The sequence below is a fragment of the Neoarius graeffei genome, chromosome 13, assembly GCF_027579695.1.
Source record: "Neoarius graeffei isolate fNeoGra1 chromosome 13, fNeoGra1.pri, whole genome shotgun sequence".
In the NCBI taxonomy this organism is placed as follows: Eukaryota; Metazoa; Chordata; class Actinopteri; order Siluriformes; family Ariidae; genus Neoarius; species Neoarius graeffei.
Window position 1 is genome coordinate 46,272,285 of NC_083581.1, and position 26,713 is coordinate 46,298,997.

Below are 26,713 nucleotides of genomic sequence, written 5' to 3' on the forward strand. Positions count from 1 at the left end.
ATGATGAACACCGAAGTGCCAGGCGACCTCTGTCTGTGTACTTCCGGCACGCAATATCCCGATGGCCTGTTCACGTTGATTTTGGCTTAGGCGTGGCATCTTCAATAATGACAATTTTCCCATCATTTCCCCCAGGTATTTATAGGCAAGATTGTGTGTGTACAGTGTATGCAAAATTTGTTTGAAAATTAAAGCCTGTCCATGTCATTGACTACCCGAGTCATATTGTACATTATTGAGTACAACTCCCTTAAATTCTGATTTGAGCACAGATTTGGAACTTATTCGGGTGGAACGAGTTATTTTTCCATTGTGATATATTTCTTTTCTTCTTGAGATAAACTCAGCACGAATTCAGCAAGTTTTATCAATGTGCGTTTTTAAAGTTACTTAGTGTATGTATATATATATATATATATATATATATATATATATATATATATATATATATATATGTGTGTGTGTGTGTGTGTGTGTGTGTATGTATGTATATGTGTGTGTGTTTAGTACCAGACAATGGTTTTGAATGGCTTACTTCATGAATGACTACATTTGTAGAATAGGGCTATTTACTGTATTGTTATTATTTACCATTTACTGTTTGATCTGAAATGCATGAAGAAGGCAAGAAATTCCACTAATTAACTTTTGATGAGATGCACCTGTTAATTGAAAAGCATTCCAGGTGACTACCTCATGAAGCTGGTTATGATAATGCCAATAGTGTGCAAAATGTCATCAAGGTAAACGGGGGCTACTTTGAAGAAGTATATATTGGGCTTTTTTAACTGCTCTTTGAGGTGTTCTTTTTCAGGGGAAGAAAAATTGTACCAGAAAAAAAACAGAATTTGGTGCACAAGTTTTAATTTATTTTGGGTTTTCTGAAATCAACACAGGGTCAAAATTATATACACAGGGTCAAAAGTATACAACATAGCACACCTAATATTTAGTTAAGTGGCCATTTTCACCTTGACCAGATGCATTTGGTTGCCATTAACAAGCTTCTAGCAGAATTCTGGTTTGATATTTGACAACCTTTCTTGGCAGTATTGATAGAGTTCAATTAAATTTGTTGGTTCCCTGGCACAGGCCCAACTTTTAAGCCCAGTCCATTACATTACAGGCATTTCGCAGATGCTCTTATCCAGACCAATGTACAACAAGACCCTAACATACCCACAGCAGTGGGTGGCCCGGTGAGCAGTTGCAGGTTAGGTGCCTTGCTCAAGGACACTTCAGCTGTTCCTGCTGGTCCAGGGAATTGAACTGGTGACCTTTTGGTCCCAATGCGGCTTCTCTAACCTAAGCTATGGCTTCCCAGTCTACATAGTTTCAGTAGGGTTGAGGTCAGGACTTTGGGAAGGCCATTCCAAAAGCTTAAAGCATATACGCAGAACCATGGCCTCATTTTTTGTTTATAAATGCCTTGAGACCTCAAGAATGGCATAGGAATAGTTTTAAGCGTTAACAATAAATCTCATCTCATTATCTCTAGCCGCTTTATCCTTCTACAGGGTCACAGGCAAGCTGGAGCCTATCCCAGCTGACTACGGGCGAAAGGCGGGGTACACCCTGGACAAGTTGCCAGGTCATCACAGGGCTGACACATAGACACAGACAACCATTCACACTCACATTCACACCTACGGTCAATTTAGAGTCACCAGTTAACCTAACCTGCATGTCTTTGGACTGTGGGGGAAACCGGAGCACCCGGAGGAAACCCACGCGGACACGGGGAGAACATGCAAACTCCACACAGAAAGGCCCTCGCCGGCCCCGGGGCTCGAACCCAGGACCTTCTTGCTGTGAGGCGACAGCGCTAACCACTACACCACTGTGCCGCCAACAATAAATCTAATATAGTAATTTTTATGATTAAAGTGATTCATATAGGTAGCGGCTGAGTGAATGACCTTGACATCTGTGACATCACAGTAGGAAGTCTATCGGTCTCATCGCCATTTCCACTATACTAAAAGACAGAGCTGACTGCAACTCCAATCCTCCATTTTGAGCTAATTTACCGCCATGCCACGTAGATGTGTTGCTGGTGGGTGCAGCAACACGACAGAAGGTGGATTTACATTGCATTCATGGCCCAAGAATGTTCAAATTGCAAAGATTTGGACGCGTTTTGCGAGAAGTTCATGGGCACATTGGGCGCCTCCAAAGTGGTCTCTCCTCTGCTCTGCACATTTTACTGAAGACTCGTATGAGACCTCTGATCTGTTGAGGAGTGTTGGCTATAAGCCTGTATTGAAAGAGGATGCAATACCAACAATTAAAGAAAACTACAAGAAAAGGAAAGTAAGTTCAGTTGTACCAGTTCTCCCAGAGTGTGAGCCAAGGGTTGTTGCTAAAACCCAGGACGGAACGGGACGTGACATATTATTGCTTAGGCAGTGGCCTCCATGTGGTTGTTGCTGAAACCAGTGACGTCCCATCCCGTCCCAGGTTTTAGTAATTGCCTGAGCTGAGCAGTAATGGTGGAGTACTCAGTATGGAGAAAATGGAGAATTAGTGGACCAGCTGTCTGATTTCTCCGCTGGATATGCTTGCCTCAGCAGCAATATCTCACCCTTGTGTGGAAGAAGCGATTGAACAGAGAACTGAACGAACAACTGGAAGTCAGATTGTTTCAAAACAATCGGCCACAAAGTCGGCCTTCAAGAAGCGAGAACACAGACGGGTAAGACGTGACTCTTGTTTGGATACAAAACAACAAAAACAACAACACTCATTGTTTACCTGCATTTATATTAATACATGTAAATTGTATTGTGTATTTAAGTTACCGGTATAAGATTATTTAATTTGCTTCAGAATGTGATTGTCTCAGTTCATCTGATTATTTAATTAGCCTTTTATGTTTTATCAGTGAAAATGCCTCGGCCTTAAAACTGGTTACCACTGTGACATCATGCACTCAGGGCTGGCTGGCTCAGCGGGGCAGCCCGAATGCCAACTTTGCGGTCGATTTTAATTCTCAAAAATATATATATTTTATTCCCATTTATGCAGCATACAGGAGTCAAGGATGGAGATACTATCTACTCAGAAATGTATTTAAAAATAAAGGTTCTATGTATCTCCTTTATGTTCAGTTGGATACTTTCAAAATCTAACTTACTCTTGCTGGTGTCTCCAAAATCACCTACTCCACCCTTAATCTAGTTTGGAACATTTACAAAAAATAACCTGTGGCAAAATTGTCTTTCATTCATTCATAACATTCAATAATTTATTATTTTTCATATTAAGAATATGATATAGTACTTGATTTAGCAGATTTTATGTTGTGTTTATAATTAGAAGAAACCTTTATTGGTCACATGCACACTTCAAGCACAGTGAAATTCATCCTCTGCATTTAACCCATCTGAAGCAGTGAACACACGCACACACAGCAGTGGGCAGCCACACACAGCGCCCGGGGAGCAGGTAGGGGTTAGGTACCTTGCTCAAGGGCACCTCAGCCCAAGGCTGCCCCATGTCAACCTAACTGCATGCCTTTGGACTGTGGGGGAAACCAGAGCACCCGGAAGAAACCCACGCAGACACGGAGAGAACATTCAAACTCCACACAGAAAGGCCCTCGCCGGCCGCTGAGTTCGAACCTGGAACCTTCTTGCTGTGAGGCGACCGTGCTAACCACTACACCACCGTGCTGCCATAAGACAAGCACTTAAAATTTTCATTTTAGGCATAACTGATATCCTGATACATTTGAATGTACAACCCCGATTCCAAAAAAGTTGGGACAAAGTACAAATTGTAAATAAAAACGGAATGCAATAATTTACAAATCTCAAAAACTGATATTGTATTCACAATAGAACATAGACAACATATCAGATGTCGAAAGTGAGACATTGTGAAATTTCATGCCAAATATTGGCTCATTTGAAATTTCATGACAGCAACACATCTCAAAAAAGTTGGGACAGGGGCAATAAGAGGCTGGAAAAGTTAAAGGTACAAAAAAGGAACAGCTGGAGGACCAAATTGCAACTCATTAGGTCAATTGGCAATAGGTCATTAACATGACTGGGTATAAAAAGAGCATCTTGGAGTGGCAGTGGCTTTCAGAAGTAAAGATGGGAAGAGGATCACCAATCCCCCTAATTCTGCACCGACAAATAGTGGAGCAATATCAGAAAGGAGTTCGACAGTGTAAAATTGCAAAGAGTTTGAACATATCATCATCTACAGTGCATAATATCATCAAAAGATTCAGAGAATCTGGAAGAATCTCTGTGTGTAAGGGTCAAGGCCGGAAAACCATACTGGGTGCCCGTGATCTTCGGGCCCTTAGACGGCACTGCATCACATACAGGCATGCTTCTGTATTGGAAATCACAAAATGGGCTCAGGAATATTTCCAGAGAACATTACCTGTGAACACAATTCACCGTGCCATCCGCCGTTGCCAGCTAAAACTCTATAGTTCAAAGAAGAAGCCGTATCTAAACATGATCCAGAAGCGCAGACGTCTTCTCTGGGCCAAGGCTCATTTAAAATGGACTGTGGCAAAGTGGAAACTGTTCTGTGGTCAGACGAATCAAAATTTGAAGTTCTTTATGGAAATCAGGGACGCCGTGTCATTCGGACTAAAGAGGAGAAGGACGACCCAAGTTGTTATCAGCGCTCAGTTCAGAAGCCTGCATCTCTGATGGTATGGGGTTGCATTAGTGCGTGTGGCATGGGCAGCTTACACATCTGGAAAGACACCATCAATGCTGAAAGGTATATCCAGGTTCTAGAGCAACATGTGCTCCCATCCAGACGACGCCTCTTTCAGGGAAGACCTTGCATTTTCCAACATGACAATGCCAAACCACATACTGCATCAATTACAGCATCATGGCTGCGTAGAAGAAGGGTCCGGGTACTGAACTGGCCAGCCTGCAGTCCAGATCTTTCAGCCATAGAAAACATTTGGCGCATCATAAAATGGAAGATACGACAAAAAAGACCTAAGACAGTTGAGCAACTAGAATCCTACATTAGACAAGAATGGGTTAAAGGTCCCATGGCATGGTGGTTTGTTGATGCTTTAAACGGGCTCGTGAAGGTTTCCGGATGTTATATCCGCAGCCTTTCTTGAAATGAACCCTCGGCACGTAGATATAGCCTCCTGGGAGAAAGCCCCATTTCAGCGCTTTTCCCAGTGCGTCGTTTTGCTAATGAGAAGCAGGAGGCGGGGAAGGGTAGAGGATGGGGGCGGGTCTTATCATTAATATTCATGACATGTAAACGTGTTACCTCTGATTGGCTAACAGCACTGTGACACTACCTCCAGTGGGTCAGAACAAGCGGATGTGGGTGTCTTACTATGGCAAGAGAGAAGGAACAAGCCGCGAAGGGAAAAATACCGCGCGCTGACGTCATTAAGGTGCGACGTGAGGAAATAAAATAAATTCAACAAATGTTTGGGTTTTTACTGAACAAACAAACAAATAAAATGAACGAGTGACTTAAAAAAAGAATGTGGGTGTCTTTGTAAAAACTGTTTTGATTGGCTATTATAACAGAGCATGCTGCATGCTTTTTGGTTTTGTAGCGCAGAGTACTTGGCTAACTGCAGGAAGAGGTTAGCTGCACAGCTAATGTAGCCATTGCAAGGCTAACGTGGCACCGATTTTAAAACACGGCAAAACATAAGCTCATAAGTTACAGTCAATTTCCAGACTAAACTCAGTTTAACAGAGCATGCTGCATGCTTTTTGGTTTTGTAGCGCAGAGTACCTGGCTAACTGCAGGAAGCGGTTAGCTGCACAGCTAATGTAGCCATTGCAAGGCTAACGTGGCACCGATTTTAAAACACGGCAAAACGACTTAACAGTTATACACTTACTTGTTCGGTGTTTGTGGCTGATGCGGCAGGGATGCTTGGTACGGACCCAGGCTTCAGTGACAGTTGATGTGCAAAACCTGCCCTGTACTGTCCCAAGTTGTGGAAACATTCATCAGTAAAATGCTTCCGACAAACATACACCGTCTTAGGTAGACTCGACGGCGTATTATTGGAGTAAATAAAATTAAGCCACTGCGTCTTCAGGGGCTCTCCCATCGGCAGTAAAAACAGACTCCTTTCTGTGTTGTCACATCCATGTACAGCGCAACTTCCATGTTTGGTGGCAACTTTTGAGCTGGGCGGGCAATCCATACAGTGGGTGGGAATCCAGAGGGGGGGCGTGGGGATCATCTCCCTTGCTGACGTAGGCAAGGGAAGAGTTTATCAACGCGCCGTTTTGACGCGCCATTCTCAAATGTTGGGCATAGTTTGGTTTACACATTATGAAATTTCTAGCCACTGGGGTGACTTAAGAAGGTCAGAGGAACTCATTTTAACGTTAAAAAACCTCAGAAAGTGAAAATTTCATGCCATGGGACCTTTAACATTCCTATCCCTAAACTTGAGCAACTTTTATTTACAATTTCTACTTTGTCCCAACTTCTTTGGAATCGGGGTTGTAAAACATCATAGATGTAATAACTCATCATATGAAGTGACACTATTTTAGAAGTCATTTTATGAGCTTCTTTTTTTCCTCATACTCAAGTTGTTATTTTGGTGAGCACTTTTACTTCTACTTGAGTCATTATTCTTATAAAGTACAGTATTTGCCACTTGAACCAACTTCCTCAACATACACACAAACACACACAATTACCTGGAGGCCTGTTGTAGGTGGCTGTACTGGTGTTTGATTATCACACACTGTGAGTTCATAAAACTCTTGAATATCTGCGCGAGCATGATCACAGAGAGAGAGAGAGAGAGAGAGAGAGAAAATGAATGAGAACAGCCATGCTTTACACTTCATAAAATATTTTTTGCACCAAATATATTTCAGTACAAAACAGACGCCACAAAGCAATGACTGTTCCGACCCATGTAGGAGGATAGTTTCCTAATCTGGTGTGATTCTGGTCACATCCTAATCTCACAATCTCATTAGCGTGTGTGTGTGTGTTTATACACACCCAGCAGGGCCTGGAACAGGTCACTCTGAAATACATGCAGCAGTCTCTCAGCTCTCACCCTGAACACTTCATCGCTTGCTGACTGACACGTCTCCATCACCAACAGCGCCTGCTCTGTATCCACACACACACACACACACACACACACACATACATACTTATATACATGCATACATATATTAAAAGACTAAAAATTTGTCAGGATTAGATGTTAAAGAAATAAAGTTCCTACAACATTCTGAAAATGTGTTTTGCTACTGGTTTGCTCACAGAACTTTCCCAGTTATCCACAAAGGTTGTGTTAATGCTATTACAAACACAAATTAATGTTTTTGTAAAAATCTTTTAAAGAATGTTCTCAGAAGATCCTGGAACCTTAACAGCATGAATGCAAAAGTTGAGTTTGTGTGTGAAACAGTGTTCTGATTATTAGCAGTGGGTGTGGCCAAGAATCAGCACACATCTTTTCGAACAAACAGGAAGTGCTGAATGGATCATTGTCACTCGAGTCAATAAAACATGCAGATTTCTGCTCACTACGTGCATGTCACTACAGGAGGTGAAGAAAGCATACTAAGTGAATGAGCGACTAATTTAGTCATCCATCACACACACACACATACACACACACTGACCTTCCCGTTTTAGAGGCATGTCATCGGCCTGGTTATCTGCACAGATTTCTTCAGTCTCTCTCTCTCTCTCTCTCTCTCTCTCACACACACACACACACACTTAAACCTCTTTAAGGATTAGTGTGAGTTGAGGTACTGTTGGGAATTGTAGTCGCTACATGCCTCTCACCTCTCTGTTTACATGCCTTTGTCCACTTCCCTTTAAGTGTGCATCAACTTCATAACATGATTACCTTGCTACCTAGCTAGTTTTCTGAGGTTAGCATGTTAAGTGGCTGAATTGCTAACAACAACTTTCACTCCATATGTGTGTCTGTCTGGATGATAAGAGGTGTTTCAGATGCCTACAGTATGTGTTTACATTATTACCAGCAAGCTTCAGTGACCAGCTACATTTAAATCATGGTTTTCAGGTAAATTAGGTATGAACAGTTCATTCCTCTGACCAATCTGATGAGCTGTGTGGTCCCAATTTCAGTTCTTACCCGTAATTAATTGCCATTTAATTTTATAAGAAAAACGTATAGCCATTGTTTCATCTTATCCTGTCATATATGACCTCCCATCCCATTAAATGTGCACAGAGAAGAAAAATAAAGCTTGGAAGGAAGTAGCTGAGATCATTGGCACCTCTGGTGCGCTCCCATTGCTCATCTGAGAATGAAGCTAGTACAAATTCAAGCATGTAATATAAATCACACAACCGATTCTCACACTGATTACTGCGTTATTTAATTTGTCTTTCACTTGTTCACTTAACATATAGCTGCTACCATTTCTCACTGGAACTAAAGTAAATAAGGTTGGACAGGCCAAGTCCACAACTGACTCCACTAGCGAGTGCTACTCACCCATAAGAGACCAAGTACAAGCTATGTGAGCAACTCCTTATCTGCCAGCATGAACGCTGGCTAGGGGTTTATTGGAGTCATGAAGTCACTTGGATAGAAAATTAGTCTCCAGCAACAGTAACCTGACTCACCTTTTGTTCATAATATGTATATTCTTTTTACAGGAAGCACAGGATTGTTTGTGACAGATAAACATTTAGAAGTGACACAGTTTATACTTTCTTGAGCCATTAAATAAGCACAGTATTTATAACACACCATGGGCACATTATTATCTCATCTCATTGTCTCTAGCTGCTTTATCCTGTCCTACAGGGTCACAGGCAAGCTGGAGCCTATCCCAGCTGACTACGGCCGAAAGGCGGGGTACACCCTGGACAAGTCGCCAGGTCATCACAGGGCTGACACATAGACACAGACAACCATTCACACCCACATTCACACCTACGGTCAATTTAGAGTCACCAATTAACCTAACCTGCATGTCTTTGGACTGTGGGGGAAACCGGAGCACCCGGAGGAAACCCACGCGGACACAGGGAGAACATGCAAACTCCGCACAGAAAGGCCCTCGCCGGCCACGGGGCTCGAACCCGGACCTTCTTGCTGTGAGGCGACAGCGCTAACCACTACACCACCGTGCCACCCCACATTATTATTATTATTATTATTATTATTACTAAAGTTAGATTTTTCACTAATTTAATAATAGCAGTGATCACCTGAGATTTGCCTACGCTCATGTTTATAAATCACTGACTGTACAGGAAGTGGATAAAGAATCAGGAACTCAGTGTAGGTGTAACACACTCACTGTGCTTCTCTCTCTCTCTCTCTCTCTCTCTCTCTCCGTGCTGTTATTAAACTCCAAGCTGAAACATGGCAAGGATTCTGATCTTCTTCTGTGTTTTTGCACTAAACTCTAACAAAGCACACGCTTACTGGATGACAACAAAAGCACCAACACTTCCACCAGTAACTACAGAACCAACATGGGAAACCAAGAGTAAGAGTTTGGCCATTTTTTTCTTGTCTTATTTTCCTTTGTGAACGTGTGAGTGAAAGAGGAACCTTCTTGTTTACTGTGATGGTGTTATAGGCTGATACTCAGGGCTTTGGTATCAGTATTGTAGAAAATAATATAATTTTAAAAATTAGGTCTGATGCAAATTTACTAACAATGTTAACACCTACAGAGCACAATTCGTCTGTTTCCCGGCTGTGCTCTTCTTCGTCATTTATTATTTTGTCTCCATTAAATTACCTGTTAAACTTTAAGCCATGGAGGTCAGAGTGCACTAACAAACACCTTGTAATACTCATCATCCACTCCATTCAGGTTTTTCCACACTGGGCTGAAGGAGTGTGTTTAGAGACAATTTACTCTCTGTAATGTCTGATATTAATATTCAGAATATTCATAAAGTTACCTGTTTCCGCTGTATTTAAGGAAAGTTAAGCTAAAGGTGAATCAGGTAAAAATTATTTTAAAATAATGTATTTCACAGTTAATCTTTGATGCTGATATTCTTACATATACTTTCTGTATTGGAACCTTTTCAAAAAGCAACTTTATTTATGCAAAAAGGCTTTTGTCTAATTCAATATTCACACATTTACAAAAATCATAAAACCAAAAATTTGTGAAGACTTATATTTATTTATTGCTTAACCAAGATGTATTAGTTAAATAACAAATCTCCCTGATATATTTCTTGTCATATACAGTATGTCATAATAACACATATATAAGCATGAAGCCTTTTTTTTTTTTTAAGTTTCAAATAATGCTGTGAGCATGAGAGATCAAAAACAGTGAAATAAAAATTTTTCTGCTTAGGTTTGATATTTTTATTACAACAGTTTAGACAACACAATTTATCCAACAATCAGAAAATTAACTTATGGGACCATTGTTGTTTCAACATGTAAACATAGGCGTGATCTGGAGTTGCGTGTTCCATAAAAACTAATAAATGCTGCAAAAGTGCTGAGTGTGTGAGAGCTGTGAGGGAATTAAAACTCAAAACAGGAAGTGAAACTGCTGTTACATCCTAAAATAGGAGAAGTGTGATGTTAAGACTCTAAGGAGAAATTCCTGAGGGGTGGAAGAGAGACGTGTGAGAAGGAGAAGTGAAGTGCCCTCTGTAGGTAGGATGGAGAAGTGTATTCGGTTCCTCCAGACCTTCTGGAACACGCAGGGGTGGGTTTCTCAAAAGCCTCTTAATGCTAAGAGTGTCTTAACTAGGAGAGAGTGTTCATTGTGATGCTCGCTCTACCATTTAATGATGATCTTTGTGCTATGATGCTTTTGGGAATCCCACCCCGGGTTGGCTTCATGTCTGAATACTTGCACATTGAAGATTTGTGCAACGCTGTGCACTTTGCATTCAGGGAATTTGTCCAGTAAAAACATTTGGATTGTAATGAGGTATCAGTGGGGCAGCACGGTGGTGTAGTGGTTAGCGCTGTTGCCTCACAGCAAGAAGGTCCTGGGTTCTAGCCCAGCGGCTGACGAGGGCCTTTCTGTGTGGAGTTTGCATGTTCTCCCCGTGTCTGCATAGGTTTCCTCTGGGTGCTCCGGTTTCCCCCACAGTCCAAAGACATGCAGGTTAGGCTAATTGGTGGCTCTAAATTGACCATAGGTGTGAATGTGAGTGTGAAAGGTTGTTTGTCTCTGTGTGTCAGCCCTGTGATGACCTGGCAACTTGTCCAGGGTGTACCCTGCCTCTCACCCATAGTCAGCTGGGATAGGCTCCAGCTTGCCTGTGACCCTCTACAGGATAAGTGGCTACAGATAATGGCTGGATGGCTGGATGGATGGATGGATGGGGTATCAGTGCCTACATTGCTGAAGTATAACAAGTACAATTCTTCATCTGTGTTGATTTATTTAGAGTTTATAATTAATAGTCAGTGGTGGCTTAGCGTCTGGGGCTCTGCACTACTGATCAAAAGGTTGTGAGCTTGAATCCCATTCCTGCCAAGCTGTCACTCGTCCTTGAACAAAACTCTTAACCTTCATCTCTTAACCTTAAGCTCAGTTATAAGTCACTCTGGATAAAGCTTGTGTTAAAAGTGTACAATGTAACAGAAATACAATCCTGACCTAATACCAACCAGACATAAATCAATTCACTACTAGTGAAAGTGTTTACATAAAAATTTTCCTGTTCAGCTGTTTATCATTTGTTGTGATAAAGTTTTTCTGAAATACACTCATGAGTTCTACTGTATCTCAAATCACATACCATAACAATGACTTTTTAGCATTTACAGTGCAGGGAGCAGTTTATACATGAGAAATTTATGAAATTCAATCAGAACGTTCTAAACTCGGTTAAAAAGAAACATGTAAAGAGAAATATATTTTCAGTAAATTACATTCACAGTGAAAAACCTACTGTTCTACTCACAAACGTGTGGGACTGAATGAAAGTTGATAAGTGTCATGTGAAATGATAAATACTAAATTGTTACAGTACCTACAGTCCTGAATTTACTTCAAGAACATTTTCATGTGTGTTTAGTTGTTGTTGTTTTTTTCAGTGTAATGTGATTTGTTGAGCTTCCTGTTTGATGTTTCACAATGTACATGTGGCTAGAACGTATAAAACTCTTATAAAGCTTGTGTGTGTGTGTGTGTGTGTGTGTGTGTGTGTGTGTGTGTGTGTGTGTGTGTACAGATCTTGGTGGATGGATGTTCAGCATAATGCCCAATTCTGTTGTCAGATTCCGCTCAGCTGCTCTCTCTAACGTCACTGGAATCACACTTTGTTTGAGAGCTTTGACAGAGAAAAATGGTTTCAGTGATAATACACTTCTGCTCACGTTTGGGGAAAATGCTGCAGTTTGCATAAGAGATTATTCAGTTTATTATCAGCTACAGGTATGACGGCGTCTATACATCAGTATGTGTTCACCTGTCTCCTTAAATAGTTATATAGAACACTAATACTAATCAGACATAGCAGACATCATCTTCTAATCCATACCATACCAACAGGTAGCTGGTTCCTTCACGAACTTTTACATACGCTCCATGGTACCGGTTCAGACGAGTGCCTCTCTGTGGAGGAGCCGCTGTTTGACTTGGGACTCCAGCAGCGGAATGGCACAACTATGGACTGATGGCATGATGAGCATTCGCAAAGGACTCAGCAGAGGAACGGTGAAGATCATTGTGTTGACTGAAAATGAAAACTCCTGAGCTTCCTCACTGAAAGATGTTCCTGAGCCATGATTAAAAAGAAAGAGAGATAGACAATCAAGCCCACACTCACAGATTTGTTGCTCAGTCGGAAAGCAGGCAGGAATTCCCCCAGAGTCCAATCTGAGTAACAATAACAGCTTACAAAATATCACTTGATACAGCACGTCTTATTATTTTACAGTTTAGTTTTTATATCATGTTCTGACAGTTACTCATGCACAGCAACCCATTTTTTAATTTTTTTAATAAATAAAATAATCCGCTTGTTTGTATTTATGGAAGTGTATTGCTGCCATGCCAGAAGAAAGAAAACAAACAGATCAGTATCACATTATAATGTGAACAGTTTGGTGTGATAAGATGTTTTTCACGTCTTAACAAGATATTTTCATTTTATTATGACATACACACATCACATTATAACAAGAAACCTTTCTTGTTATAATAATAACATACTAATTATTTTACGCATACTTATTACAATATCATCCAGTGTGCTCAATAACAGCAGCATCTGGTGACGTCTCAACCCAAGCATGAAGGAGAACTTAATCAAATCGTGTAAATGAGCCATAGTCGGTTTATCTGTTCTCCACACACACCTCATTCAAAAATCAGTTTCCTCAAACCTCATTTCCTCATTCAAACATTAGTTTCACAGGATAGTCTAACAATATAAATGATCTTGTCATAATGTGAAATGTTTTATGTTATCACAAGATAAATTATCACATTATTATGTGAACTGTTTTATGTTATAACGTATGGTATCTTATGAAACTGTGAATAACATTTTGTTATAACTAAACTTTTCATGTTATAACATAATACTGATCCATTTTTCTTTTTCTGGCATGGCAGCAATACTCTTCTGTATGTATGAACTCAATGTGCTCTCCTGTAAAGAAAACGTGCCCCGGGTTTAAAGGATAAACTGACTGAAAACTCATCTTCTATGTTTCCAACTCACTTTAAGTTCATTCATAATTTTATCCATAAAAAATCCACTTGAAATAAGTCAGGTCTCTGATAAAGATGCTTTTGCGCCAATGAAAAGACTCTAACTCAGGGATGAATGAAACATGTTCTTTCATCAAATACGCATTAATGTTCTTATTTATAAACATGTGCATACAGTATATGACACTATGTATGCAAATGTGCTATGTTAATAAGTGTGTGTGTGTGTGTGTGTGTGTGTGTGTGTGTGTGTGTGTGTTAGGTGTTTTCTGGCAAGGCTGAATTAATATTTCAGATTGAGGGTCAGGTATCCAATATCTACATGTGGGATTCGGTGCTCAGTATCCGGCAGCTCCACAAGTACTTGTATCACCACTCCGTCCCATCTCAAGGCAGCGTCCTGGACTGGACACAGATGGAGTTCAGTGCTAGCGGCTATGTGGTGCTAGAACCTGCTTATCCCAAGCGGCTTCATGCTGGTCCTGCTAAACGCAACAAGAAGAAAAGGATGAAGACTCTGAAGAAACGGCTGAGACAGGAAGTTTAACCCTGAGCGTACTGAGTGTACTTAGCAACGCTATGTCCCATTTATATACATTTTTAAACGTCTTCTCTTCATCTTACTGTAAGTGATATTAAACCCTTTACTTACATAGCCTTCTGATACAGCTTCTTTTTCAAAATGGCAGTTGGAGATGCTAATCTGTGCAAAAAAGAGCAGTAAAACACTTCATATTTTGAAAATAAAATGTTCAGTTCGGTTTGAGTTGTATTCCTTCATCTGAACCTGACAGGTTCTGAGCTAATAAACTAGCTAATTAGCCTGATAATTGTTTATCACCATGTTATTCTGAGGTGTTAATACCAGAATTCAATGCAGTACTGAAACACAGGGTTAACCCGGCGGTGCACTGAACAATTTTCAGCCATTTGGCTGGATTTGGCTAAGATTGGGAGTCTTAGAATCTTTGAATAGGTCTTTAATTAATGTGACACTGTCCAGTGGCTGATTGAGTGCCACAGCAACCAAAGACAGCTGACTGCAAATTTCTGTCAGGGTGAGAAATTTTTTCTCATGGTCGTGAATGCTGCAATGAGCAAACTCTGATTGATGACATAAGCAGATCATCATAGCCAAACTGTAGCATCCATCCATTATCTGTAGCTGCTTATCCGGTACAGGGTCGCAGGCAAGCTGGAGCCTATCCCAGCTGACTATGGGCGAGAGGCGAGGTACACCCTGGACAAGTCGCCAGGTCATCACAGGGCTGATACATAGAGACAAACAACCATTCACACTCACATTCACACCTACGGTCGATGTAGAGCCACCAGTTAGCCTAACCTGCATGTCTTTGGACTGTAGGGGAAACTGGAGCACCCAGAGGAAACCCATGCAGACATGGGGAGAACATGCAAACTCCACACAGAAAGGCCCTCGTCGGCCACTGGGTTCAAACCCAGGACCTTCTTGCTGTGAGGTGACAGTGCTAACCACTACACCACTGTGCCCCCCCTAAACTGTAGCAATTAATATCAATTTGATCAGCTGTTTCTGAATTCTTCATGACTGTTATTCAGGCTTTCATTCTGCAATAACATTAACTAACACACTTTTCTGTTCCAGAAATTTTCAATTGTTTCTCCATCAACTTATTGCATAATTTTTAATTCAACCATCAACACACACATTTAGGGACACAGTAACTGTAAAAATATTTTTTCAGAGATGAAAACATCTTCAGTAAAGGTAATGGGAGTCACATGATTGCTTATGATGAAACATCTAGTATATGTACACATAAATATATACAGTGTGGTCAGAAGTTTACATACATGGACATGAATGTCATGGCAACATTGGGCTTACAGTGATTTTGTTGAACTGTTCTTTTTATGTAGCAGAACGATTGTACAACATAATTGGGGGGGGGGGGGGGGGACCCAAGAATTTAGTGCACAAGTTTTAATTTATTTTTGGTTTTCTGAAATCATCACAGGGTGAGAATTATACGTACAGCATAAAAAATACATACACCCACTTAGATTACGAATTCAGTGGTACTGAAAATTCTAAAACGTCTTTTAGCTTACCAAGTCCAAGGCCTCTTAACTTCCTGTTAGTAATCATGATTAACTACAGCTGTTAGCTTCTCTGTGCCAAAATAAAAAGGGGTTGTTTGACAGCACTCATTGGATTGACCAACACACAGTATAATGGGAAAATCCCAGGAGATCAGTGCAGATCTGAGAAAGAGGACCATAGAGTTACACACCTCAGGAATGTCTCTTGGAGCCATTTCTAAACAACTGCAGATTCCAAGATCATCAGTTCAAACAACTGTCAGTTCAACAAAATTACTATAGGCCCAATTTTGCGATGAAATTCCGGTCCGTGTATGTAAACTTCTGATCATCAATAAGTGCAAGTTATTGGAAGGTGTAGCCTCTTTTCCAAGCCACTTTGCTGATAGAAGACCCAAACTGTCACCCTCAGCTGAGAGGAAATTGGTTTGGATGGTCAGGAACAACCAAGGAAGTACCAAGGCATAGGCCTGTCATGAACTGGAAGCTGCTGGAACACTGTCTACAGTTAAGCAAGTTTTACATTCCCATGGACTGAGAAGTGGTGGAGTGGAATATAGAGACGTAACGGTTGACATCACAAAGCATATCGGGGTCATATTGATAGGAAAAATTTCAGTGGAGCATCAGTTTTTCCGCTGTAGTTCAAACAGCTAACTAGTAAAAAAGACTGTATTGTCAAGATGGTAGGCAATTATGGGCCTGTATATCTTCTGGTATGTATGGGGTTAGCTGATTGGGCACCTCTGCCAGTCATGATGACAAGTGACGTATGAACTCTGGTCTTTGCATTCACAACATTCTGACTACTCAACCACTTCTGAAATGGCTTTGAAATTTTCCAACTGCTTTGACAGGGCCCGTAAGTTTACAGCTGCTGTCATTGCATGCATGTACATATGTAACTTTATAATCATTGATGTCTACCGTACACAATTTATATCTCACGCACATGATCGGTCATTTGTGTAATCATGTCAAATTATGATGGACCAAGTACAAGTACACCAAAGAAAAGAAAGCATGTGTATTCTAAAAGGAAGTTCAATAAAGAGTGGTCTTTTGCATTTCCATGTATACAGCCTGTGAAAGCTCAGCCAGGCAAAGCTTTCTGCACAGTGAGTACATATTATTTTTAATAAGTTATTTAGAAGATAGCTATAAGCCTTATGTTTAAATTTCCATTTATATTACTGGTTTGTAAAGAGATTCATATGTTGGAAATATCCCAGTGTTTAACTGTATGTAAAATCTAGATCTGCATCTGATAAACTCTACTGTAGGCCTATAACAGCCTAATGTCTGTAATGATCTAAGACTAATGTGTGATTTATCAAATGTCATGGTCACTGCCCCGTCAAAATAAACTGTTCTGTGCTGTCAGATGCTAACTTGCCGTTATAAACTGCCAGCAGATAAACGATCCACTTGCAAGTGTTGATACCAATATAAATGTCATAAAAATAAGCTGAAATTCAGCCTCAGTCTACGGCATCACTTCAGAAATGGACCAGCATTTTCAAGTTGGAAACTTGGGATCTAGTTTTCTGAGGATGAGTGTTCTGAGGATGTTGGGGGAGTCCCCTGTCCCCTTTATTTCCTCCGCGTCAGCCAAATCCTAATCCTCTGTTTGTCATAATGATATTGTGTGCTTTATGTTTCATTCAGGCGGCACGGTGGTGTAGTGGTTAGCGCTGTCGCCTCACAGCAAGAAGGTCCTGGGTTCGAGCCCCGGGGCCGGCGAGGGCCTTTCTGTGTGGAGTTTGCATGTTCTCCCCGTGTCCGCGTGGGTTTCCTCCGGGTGCTCCGGTTTCCCCCACAGTCCAAAGACATGTAGGTTAGGTTAACTGGTGACTCTAAATTGACCGTAGGTGTGAATGTGAGTGTGAATGGTTGTCTGTGTCTATGTGTCAGCCCTGTGATGACCTGGTGACTTGTCCAGGGTGTACCCCGCCTTTCGCCCGTAGTCAGCTGGGATAGGCTCCAGCTTGCCTGCGACCCTGTAGAAGGATAAAGCGGCTAGAGATAATGAGATGAGATGTTTCATTCATTTTAATCTGGATTGTCGCCTCCCTCTCTGTGGATTTGTTTGCATTGTTTACATTTGTGTGTGTGTGTGTGTGTGTGTGTGAGAGAGAGATCTCGCTCTCTCTCACACACACACACACTATAGACCCCTTCGCATGTTTGTAAACAAACCGACCGTTGCCAGGATGCGCGCGCAGCCTGGACTCAGAAACAATGGAGCTGCCCATAGACCGGCATTATGAGCTGTCAGATTATGCCAAACAATTGTCGTTACAAGATCGAGAATGCTACATAAATAAATTAACTCTAACAAGTGGACATCGCCTACCGGATCCGTATTTAATTAAAGAGTGGACGGACGATGTTAGTAAGTTCCCTCCTCATTTTCCTCTGATACCTGAAGGCAGTCATACCATTTACAAAAAATGTCAAACTCAAAAAAAAAAAAACTATTTACAAAAGTAGCCTGCCATCAACATTCTGGTTACAGTGAGACTACAACTTGATTAACAATGGGACATTCATATTCATTTTGTTTTAATCAAATTATGCCAGTGATGTGATGGCAATGTGGCTTTAGCTACAACAGCAAATACCAACACTAAACAGCAATTTGCAGGAGGTAATGGCATGAAAGGAATGATAGTGTAAAGAGTGCAGCTAAGAGAAATCAGAGCTGCGTAAAAAGCGAGAGGCAGAGAGCAGAAATGAAACTGAACGGGGCGGGAGCGAGGTTAGAGCAGTCAACGTAAGTTGGCATTTAGAGTGAGGGCACACAATTTTACCTTTCCATCCTTGCTTTAAAATTGTGATTTTCGGCATACACAAATAATGATGGCACAAAATCTGGACTGCTTGAGTCAAGCGAGACCTCTCCTACAAACAAAACTGCATGCAAAGCTAAGTTAACATGCTAACAATATTCATTACATTGTGTAACTATGACCCAGCTAATCAGACAAACGTTACCAAAGTATTGTGCTACATCAATAAACGAAGACTAGAAAGAATAAAAAAGAAAGATTTAATAAATAGCCTGATCTTACCTGTGATGAAGTGGGCACTGCAAACCCGCGCATTTTTGATGGTGCTTTCATCCCAGTCTACACGTTTGATGGCTTGTAGCCATAGACGTCGGCGATTTTTTTGGAATGGGTGAGATCCTGCTGGAATTCTGAACATTTTAACCCCATCACTGCTACGATTCTGACACCCGACAACACAACAACTAGGCATTTCTTCCAAATATTTCTTCTCGTCTCTACCGTCGCTGAGTCTTTTTTGGGTCCAGGCTGCGCGCGCAATTTCCTCTTACGTATGAATGACGTTTACTGCGAAGGGGTCTATATACAGGGGCGGTCTTAACATAGAGGCATAGGTAGGCGGCTGCTTGGGGCCCCCCACCAGCGGTTGTTGTAGGGGGGCCCCCAACCAACCTCAAAAAAAAAAAAGAAAAAGCCCCTTATCATGATTCATGAACACTTCAAAAGTATGGTACATTTTACTAATATTCCTAAGAAATACGTTGAAGTAGTAGTTAAAATGTCCAGTTCATGGTTATCTGTCCCTACACATACACCCCATACTTTCACAATGAAATGGACTAGTCCATAACGCTGCGCAGCGCAGCACGAAAGGTCAACACATAGTGACCGGAGTCTGAACAACGCGAAAATGAAAAGGAGTTACCCAAGCGGATCAAAAAAAGAAAAAAGCGAAAAGACGCTGAGAAATATGTGACAATGCTGCCTAAGTTGGGAAACTTTTTTACAACTACTGTTAGCAATAGAGACCGCGACAACAACGTCAACGTCATTCAAAATGTTGAACATGATGCCGGTAGAGCAGCAGCAGCTAGCTGCTGTGAAGTGGCACTAGCTGAGGAGGATAACGTCAAGCAAGACACGTTGTTGCCACCTTCCATCACCGACAGTGTCAACGTTGACACAAATGAGGTGGAAGAGTTATCCAGCGATGGCCGTTTTGACACCGATGATGATGACCATATTGTTAGTTGGTGACAATGTTTTTTTATTATTATTATTTTACATTTTCCTACATCTGGCTGTGCACCATGTACGTGTGAAGACCTGTGAGAAGACATCAACAAGTAGGACTCTGATGTGGAGAACAATCTCTCTTTTCTCTCTCATAGACTCTCTCATTCATTCACTCACCCTCTCTGTCTCACACACACAGAACACTCTCTCTCTCTCACACTGTCTCATTCTCTCTCACTCACTCATACTCACATGGATATGGAGTTGCTTAGAGCCAAATGCCACCTCATCTCTCCTCAGTCCACACTTCTTACCTCCCCTCACTCACTCACACACACACAAACACTAACTCACTCACTACACACTCTCACACATACACACACTCACTCACACACACACAAACACTATCTCACTCACTCTCTCACACACACACACACACACAAACACTCACTCACTCACACACACTCTCACACACACACACACACACACACACACAAACACTAACTCACACACACTAACTCACTCACACATACACACACAAACACTAACTCACTCACACACACTCTCTCTCTCTCACACACACACACACACAGGGGTGTAGTGGGCGTGGTACGCGGGGGTACGCCGTCCACCCACTTCTCCCGAGGTGAGATTCAAAAAAAAAAAAAAGACAATAAATTTAAAGAAATACTCAAGTCTTTAAGAAGGAGTGCATGGTAGGGCTTAACCCAATGGCTGCATGTCATGTATTTTGTATACGCAGGTGCCTCAATCGCGCCAGACTAAATGCTTGATTTATTCGATTGGTGCCTTTTATAATAAATTTCAGCCCATTGCTGGTTTGTATGCGATGTGAGTGAGTGACGTGACTTTTTTTGAACTTCTGGACACATGCTGTAGCTGTTGCCACGGCAGTAAGTAGGCTAGTAAAAATATCGAATTCCGAATGCAGCTCGGCTCAAATGAACATGAATCGAACATGAACAAAGGTGTTTGTGTATCATAATTTCCAATATTTTGGCTTCACGCCTGATAGTCCATGTTAAACCTATGCAAGGTTTATGTTGAGTTCCAGCAGCAGAGTGGTGCTGTCTACGACGATGCATTCGGAAGGAGAAGGCGAATTTGTTCCTCTTTAGCCATTTCGGCATATTTATTGGAGACAAAATAAACCGCGGCTTTTCGCCATAACAGTTGGGCTGTACTGACAAACACGAATGAAAATTGCACACATAAAAATGTCTGAAAAAAAGTGTCTTCTTGTGCCCTCTTGTGTTGTTAAAAGAACGTAACATTTATACAAATAATTCATACCAAACATAGGCGACCAAACAAATGTTAGGGTTTTGCTGGGATTCGAACCTGGTTCGTTGGTGTGATAATCCAGCAAACCCCCACTAGGCCACCAGGGGGATGACTCAAATGCAGAGGCGTGAGGCGGAAGTAGAAAAAGAATCAAAAGGTTTATTTAAACTATATACACTATATACAGGGCAAAACAAAAGACAAAAAAAAACCAAAGAGTATAATCCAAAAGAAAAGCAAAGTGCAAAAATTCAAAAGCTAAGAAGATCAAAAAACACAGTACAAAGGAAACTGGAGATAAACATAACAGCACAAAGACTCCGTGACAAGAGGACTGAACTCAGGGGTATAAATAGACAAACTAATTAAGGACACAGGTGAAGATAATTAGGCAATTAACACAAACACAAAACACAGGAACAGTGGCGGCCTCTAGAGGCCAAAATAAACACGACATGAAAAGGAAATAACAGCGGCCTCTAGAGGCCAAAACAGTCCTAGTCCTAACAGGACCCCCCCCTCTAGGAGCGTCTCCTGACGTTCCCAGGGCGATCCGGATGGGCCGAATGGAAGTCCCGACATAGTTCTTTATCAAGGACATCCCGAGCAGGAACCCAGCAGCGCTCCTCAGGACCATAGCCCTCCCAGTCCACCAGATATTGCAACCCGCCGCGGACCCGGCGGGAGTCAAGCAGGCGATTCACAGTGAACACAGTCTGCCCCTGGAAGATGCGGGGGGGTGGGGGGTTCCTAGGGGCAGGGGCATACGTAGACGTCAGTACGGGCCGTAACAGGGAAACATGGAAAGTGGGGTTGATCCTCAGAGTCTGGGGCAACTGGAGCCGGTAGGAGACAGGGTTCACCCTGTGCACCACCTTGAAGGGGCCAATGTAGCGAGGAGCAAGCTTGCGGTTCTCCACCCGCAGTGGAAGGTCCTTAGTGGACAGCCAAACACGCTGCCCAGGGCGGAAAGCGTGTGCAGGTCTTCTATGGCGGTTGGCCTGAGTCTGGTTGGTTCTGGAGGTCTGTATGAGGGTCTTCCTGACCTTGCTCCAGGTCTTGCGACACCGTCTCACATATTGGTTGACCGAGGGCACCCCCGCGTCCTCCTCCTGGTCCGGGAACAGAGGTGGCTGGAACCCGAATTGGCACTGGAATGGCGACAGCTTGGTGGCCGATGACTGCAGGGTGTTGTGGGCGTACTCCGCCCATGGCAGCCAGGTGCTCCACGATGTCGGGTTATCCATAGCCAGGCCTCGCAGGGTGGTTTCCAGGTCCTGGTTGAGCCTCTCCGTCTGACCATTGGACTGTGGGTGAAACCCAGAGGAGAGGCTGGCAGTGGCTCCGATGACCTTGCAGAACCCGTGCCACACTCGGGAGGAGAACTGGGGCCCTCGGTCTGAGACGATGTCCTGTGGAAGACCAAAGACTCGGAAGACATGATTAAACAAAAGTTTCGCAGTTTCAAGAGCAGAGGGGAGTTTGCACAGTGGTATGAAGCGGCAGGCCTTGGAGAATCTGTCAACTAAGACCAAAATGACCGTGTTACCTTGTGACTCAGGGAGACCCGTGATAAAGTCGACTGCCACGTGGGACCAGGGACGCCGGGGAATGGTCAGAGGATGCAGGAGACCCTGGGGACGCTGTCGTGGGTTCTTGGTTCTGGTGCAAACCTCACAGGACAGGACAAATGACCTTACTTCCTTCTCCATGTTAGGCCACCAGAAGCGTCTTTTCAGGAAGTCCAGGGTCCTCCGAGCTCCCGGGTGGGCGGTGAGAGGGGAAGAGTGACCCCACTGGAGAACCTTGGCCCGGGCTTGATGTGGGACGTACAAGAGGCCTGGTGGCCCCGTCCCAGGACCGGGGTCCTGGCGTTGGGCTCGTCGGACAGCCTCCTCAATACCCCAGCGGACAGGGGCCACAATCCGGGACACAGGGATAATAGGCCCGACTTCATTCTCCCTGTTAGTGGCAGAGAACAGTCTGGACAGTGCGTCAGGTTTGGTGTTCTTGGAGCCGGGGCGGTATGAGAGGGTGAAGTCAAACCGACTGAAAAACAGGGCCCACCTAGCCTGTCGAGGGTTCAGTCTCTTGGCTTGCTGGAGGTACTCCAGGTTCTTGTGGTCAGTCCAAACCAGGAATGGATGTTGTGCTCCCTCCAGCCAGTGCCTCCACTCCTCAAGGGCCAGTTTGACCGCTAGCAGTTCTCGATCCCCCACATCGTACCGGGACTCAGCAGGACTCAGGCGGTGGGAGAAGTAAGCGCAGGGGTGCAGCTTTCCTTCCGAACGTTGAGAGAGCACCGCGCCGACACCACTGTCCGAGGCGTCCACCTCCACGATGAATGGTTGGGAGGTGTCCGGGAGAACCAGAATGGGTGCCGTGCAGAAGCGGTCCTTGAGGTCTTTGAACGCCTTTTCTGCCTGAGGAGACCAGCCATAAGATCCACCTGTCCCTTTGGTGAGGTCTGACATGGGTGCTGCCACAGAACTGAAGTTCCTGATGAACTTGCGGTAGAAGTTAGCGAATCCTAAGAACCGCTGAACCTCCTTAACGGACTTGGGAGTAGGCCAGTCCCGGACGGCCAGGGTCTTGGCAGGGTCCATTTGGAGTTGGCCTGTCCGTACAATAAATCCCAGAAAGGAGACCTCTGGAACATGAAATTCGCATTTCTGGGCCTTGGCGAACAGATTGTTCTGTAGCAGCCTCTGGAGAACCTGGCGGACATGGTGGCGGTGCTCCTGCACGGTCTTGGAAAAGATAAGGATGTCGTCGAGGTAGACAAAAACGTATAGGTTAATCATGTCCCTTAAGACGTCGTTGATTAGGGCCTGAAAAACAGCTGGTGCGTTGGTGAGTCCGAAGGGCATCACCTGGTATTCGTAGTGCCCAGACGGGGTGTTAAAGGCAGTCTTCCACTCGTCTCCCTGTCGGATACGGATGAGGTGGTATGCGTTCCGTAGGTCCAACTTGGTGAAGACGGTGGCGCCTTGGAGCAGGTCGAAAGCTGTGGACATCAGCGGAAGGGGATATCGGTTGCGCACAGTGATCTTATTCAGGCCCCTGTAATCAATACATGGTCGGAGCCCCCCATCCTTCTTGCCGACAAAGAAGAAGCCGGCTCCAGCAGGTGAAGTGGAGGGTCGAATAAACCCAGAGACCAGGGCATCTTTGAGGTATTCCTCCATGGCCTTGCGTTCTGGCTGAGAGAGTGAAAACAGTCTGCCACGAGGAGGGGTAGTCCCAGGGAGCAAGTCGATGGCACAGTCGTAGGCCCGGTGCGGAGGAAGAACGGCGGCCCTGCTCTTGCTGAACACCTCCTTGAGATCCCAGTACTCTGTGGGAACTTGAGATAACTCGGTGAGATCAGGGGGCTCGGCAGGAGACACAGGAGAGCTAGAGAGCAGACAAGAGGCATGGCATGCAGGGCCCCATTCCACAACCTGGCTTGTTACCCAGTCTATGCGAGGGTTGTGGCGAGTAAGCCAAGGAAGGCCTAGAATAACTGGGAACTCAGGTGAAGGAATCAGGTGCAGGGATATTTCTTCCTTGTGACCTTGAGACTGGAGGAAAACTGGAGAAGTAACTTGGGTGACTCTTCCATCACCTAACGCTTGGCCATCGAGGGCAGACACAGACAGTGGGACTTCAAGAGGTGCAGTCGGAATATTGATGCTTTGGGCGAAGTGAATATCCATAAAGTTCCCAGCCGCCCCTGAGTCTATCAAAGCTTGACAAGAGTGGACAGACTCACCCCAGGAGATGGAGACCGGGATGTAGATTCCTTGGCCAGGGAGTCCGGGAGAGAGGGTAGGCCCCGTCACAACCCTCCCTCGGCTGGACGGGGCGGTCCTTTTCCCAAGAGTTCGGGACATGATGCTCGGAAGTGACCAGGCTTGCCACAGTAGATGCAGCACTTGTCCCTCCTTCTGCGCTCCCTCTCAGATGCGGAGAGGCGAGTACGACCCACTTGCATGGGTTCTGGACAGTCACTGAAGGAGGTAGACGGTCTCCAGGTAGAGGTAGGGAGGCTGGGGGGGCTCAAGGCTTGGTGGCGTTCTCTCATCCTGTTGTCCAGACGAATAGCATGTGAGATGAGGGTTTCGAGGTCACTTGGGCATCCAATAGAGGCCAGACCGTCCTTGATGGGGTCAGACAGACCATGGTGGAAGGCTGACACCAGGGCAGTCTCGTTCCATCCACTTACTGCTGCGAGTGTTCGGAACGAGATGGCGTAATCTGCGACGCTTCCTCCTTGCCGGATGGACATGAGCTTTCGGGCTGCGTCGGTACTGATGTCTGCCTGATCGAAGACCCGAAGCATCTCTTCAGAAAACAGCTGGAAATCAAAGCACTCAGGTCCCTGTCTTTGCCAGATAGCAGTAGCCCAGGCTCGCGCCTTACCAGCTAATAAGGTGATCACAAAGGCAATCTTGCGGCGATCCGTAGTGTAGGTGGTAGGCTGAAGCTCAAAGGTGAGTTGACACTGGGTAAGGAACTCTCGGCACTCACTGTGCTTGCCGTCATACCTCTGTGGTGCAGGAAGGCTGGGTTCGCGAGGTGAAGAAGGCAGCATTGCAGGAGGCACTGGAGCAGGAGTGGGAGCTGGATCAGGAGCAGGAACTGGATCAGGAGCAGGAGATGCAGGCAGAGATGTCAGCTGTGCCAGGGTTTTCCCAATTTGCTGAAGCAGTTCCTCGTGGCGAGCGAGGGCCTCACGTTGGCTGGTGAGCGTACGTCCATGAGCGTCCATGGTCGCTCCGAAGCGTGTCAAAGCTGCCATAATTCCCTGAAGGTTGGCCGGGTAGACAGTTGAAGCAGCCTCTGCTGAGTCGGTCATGACGGAGTCTTTCTGTTAGGGTTTTGCTGGGATTCGAACCTGGTTCGTTGGTGTGATAATCCAGCAAACCCCCACTAGGCCACCAGGGGGATGACTCAAATGCAGAGGCGTGAGGCGGAAGTAGAAAAAGAATCAAAAGGTTTATTTAAACTATATACACTATATACAGGGCAAAACAAAAGACAAAAAAAAACCAAAGAGTATAATCCAAAAGAAAAGCAAAGTGCAAAAATTCAAAAGCTAAGAAGATCAAAAAACACAGTACAAAGGAAACTGGAGATAAACATAACAGCACAAAGACTCCGTGACAAGAGGACTGAACTCAGGGGTATAAATAGACAAACTAATTAAGGACACAGGTGAAGATAATTAGGCAATTAACACAAACACAAAACACAGGAACAGTGGCGGCCTCTAGAGGCCAAAATAAACACGACATGAAAAGGAAATAACAGCGGCCTCTAGAGGCCAAAACAGTCCTAGTCCTAACAACAAAGGCTACCGCTTCTGACATGATATCAAATCGATGACGTCACGAATCGCGTACCCCCACTTTAAAAATCTCCACTACACCACTGCACACACACACACACACACACACACACACTCACTCACTCTCACACACACAGAGAAACACTCACACACACACACACACACACACACCCATGTACATAGTTTTATTTATAGAATGTTTGAAATGTTCTGATCTTTAAAAAAAAAAAACAGTGCTGGTTTTCCTGGCATTTTGGCAAAGACAGATGTTATCTGAAATCTTATTCTCTGTTGGGTTCCATCATGAC

At 43.8% G+C, this 26,713-nt stretch overlaps 2 protein-coding genes across 3 annotated transcripts in view; one reads left to right on the plus strand and one right to left on the minus strand.

The window, feature by feature from the left end:
* Positions 1 to 7,650, minus strand: part of dlg4b (discs, large homolog 4b (Drosophila)) — a 106,242-nt gene extending 98,592 nt beyond the window's left edge. The window contains exons 1-3 of one of the 2 annotated variants that reach the window (XM_060936864.1): positions 7,634 to 7,650; positions 6,997 to 7,118; positions 6,711 to 6,757 (exon numbers count right to left, since the gene is read on the minus strand). In XM_060936864.1, the coding sequence (XP_060792847.1) occupies positions 6,711 to 6,757; positions 6,997 to 7,118; positions 7,634 to 7,650 (186 nt within the window). Of the gene's footprint in view, positions 1 to 6,683; positions 6,758 to 6,996; positions 7,119 to 7,633 lie in introns of both variants that reach the window. The other variant, XM_060936863.1, reaches the window with a different exon arrangement.
* A 1,622-nt stretch (positions 7,651 to 9,272) lies between these two features.
* LOC132896789 (serum amyloid P-component-like) lies at positions 9,273 to 14,416 on the plus strand. The gene is made up of 4 exons (XM_060937860.1): positions 9,273 to 9,488; positions 12,169 to 12,371; positions 12,489 to 12,653; positions 13,918 to 14,416. The coding sequence occupies exons 1-4, from the start codon at positions 9,362 to 9,364 to the stop codon at positions 14,200 to 14,202; spliced, it is 780 nt and encodes a 259-aa protein (XP_060793843.1). The 5' UTR covers positions 9,273 to 9,361; the 3' UTR covers positions 14,203 to 14,416.
* The last annotated feature ends 12,297 nt before the right edge of the window (positions 14,417 to 26,713 follow it).

Coding starts and splice junctions, on each gene's coding strand:
- LOC132896789 (XM_060937860.1), top strand. CDS start 9,362: ATGGCAAGGATTCTGATCTTCTTCTGTGTTTTTGCACTAAACTCTAAC. Junction 9,489..12,168: donor ACCAACATGGGAAACCAAGA/GTAAGAGTTTGG, acceptor GTGTGTGTACAG/ATCTTGGTGGATGGATGTTC. Junction 12,654..13,917: donor AAGGACTCAGCAGAGGAACG/GTGAAGATCATT, acceptor TGTGTGTGTTAG/GTGTTTTCTGGCAAGGCTGA.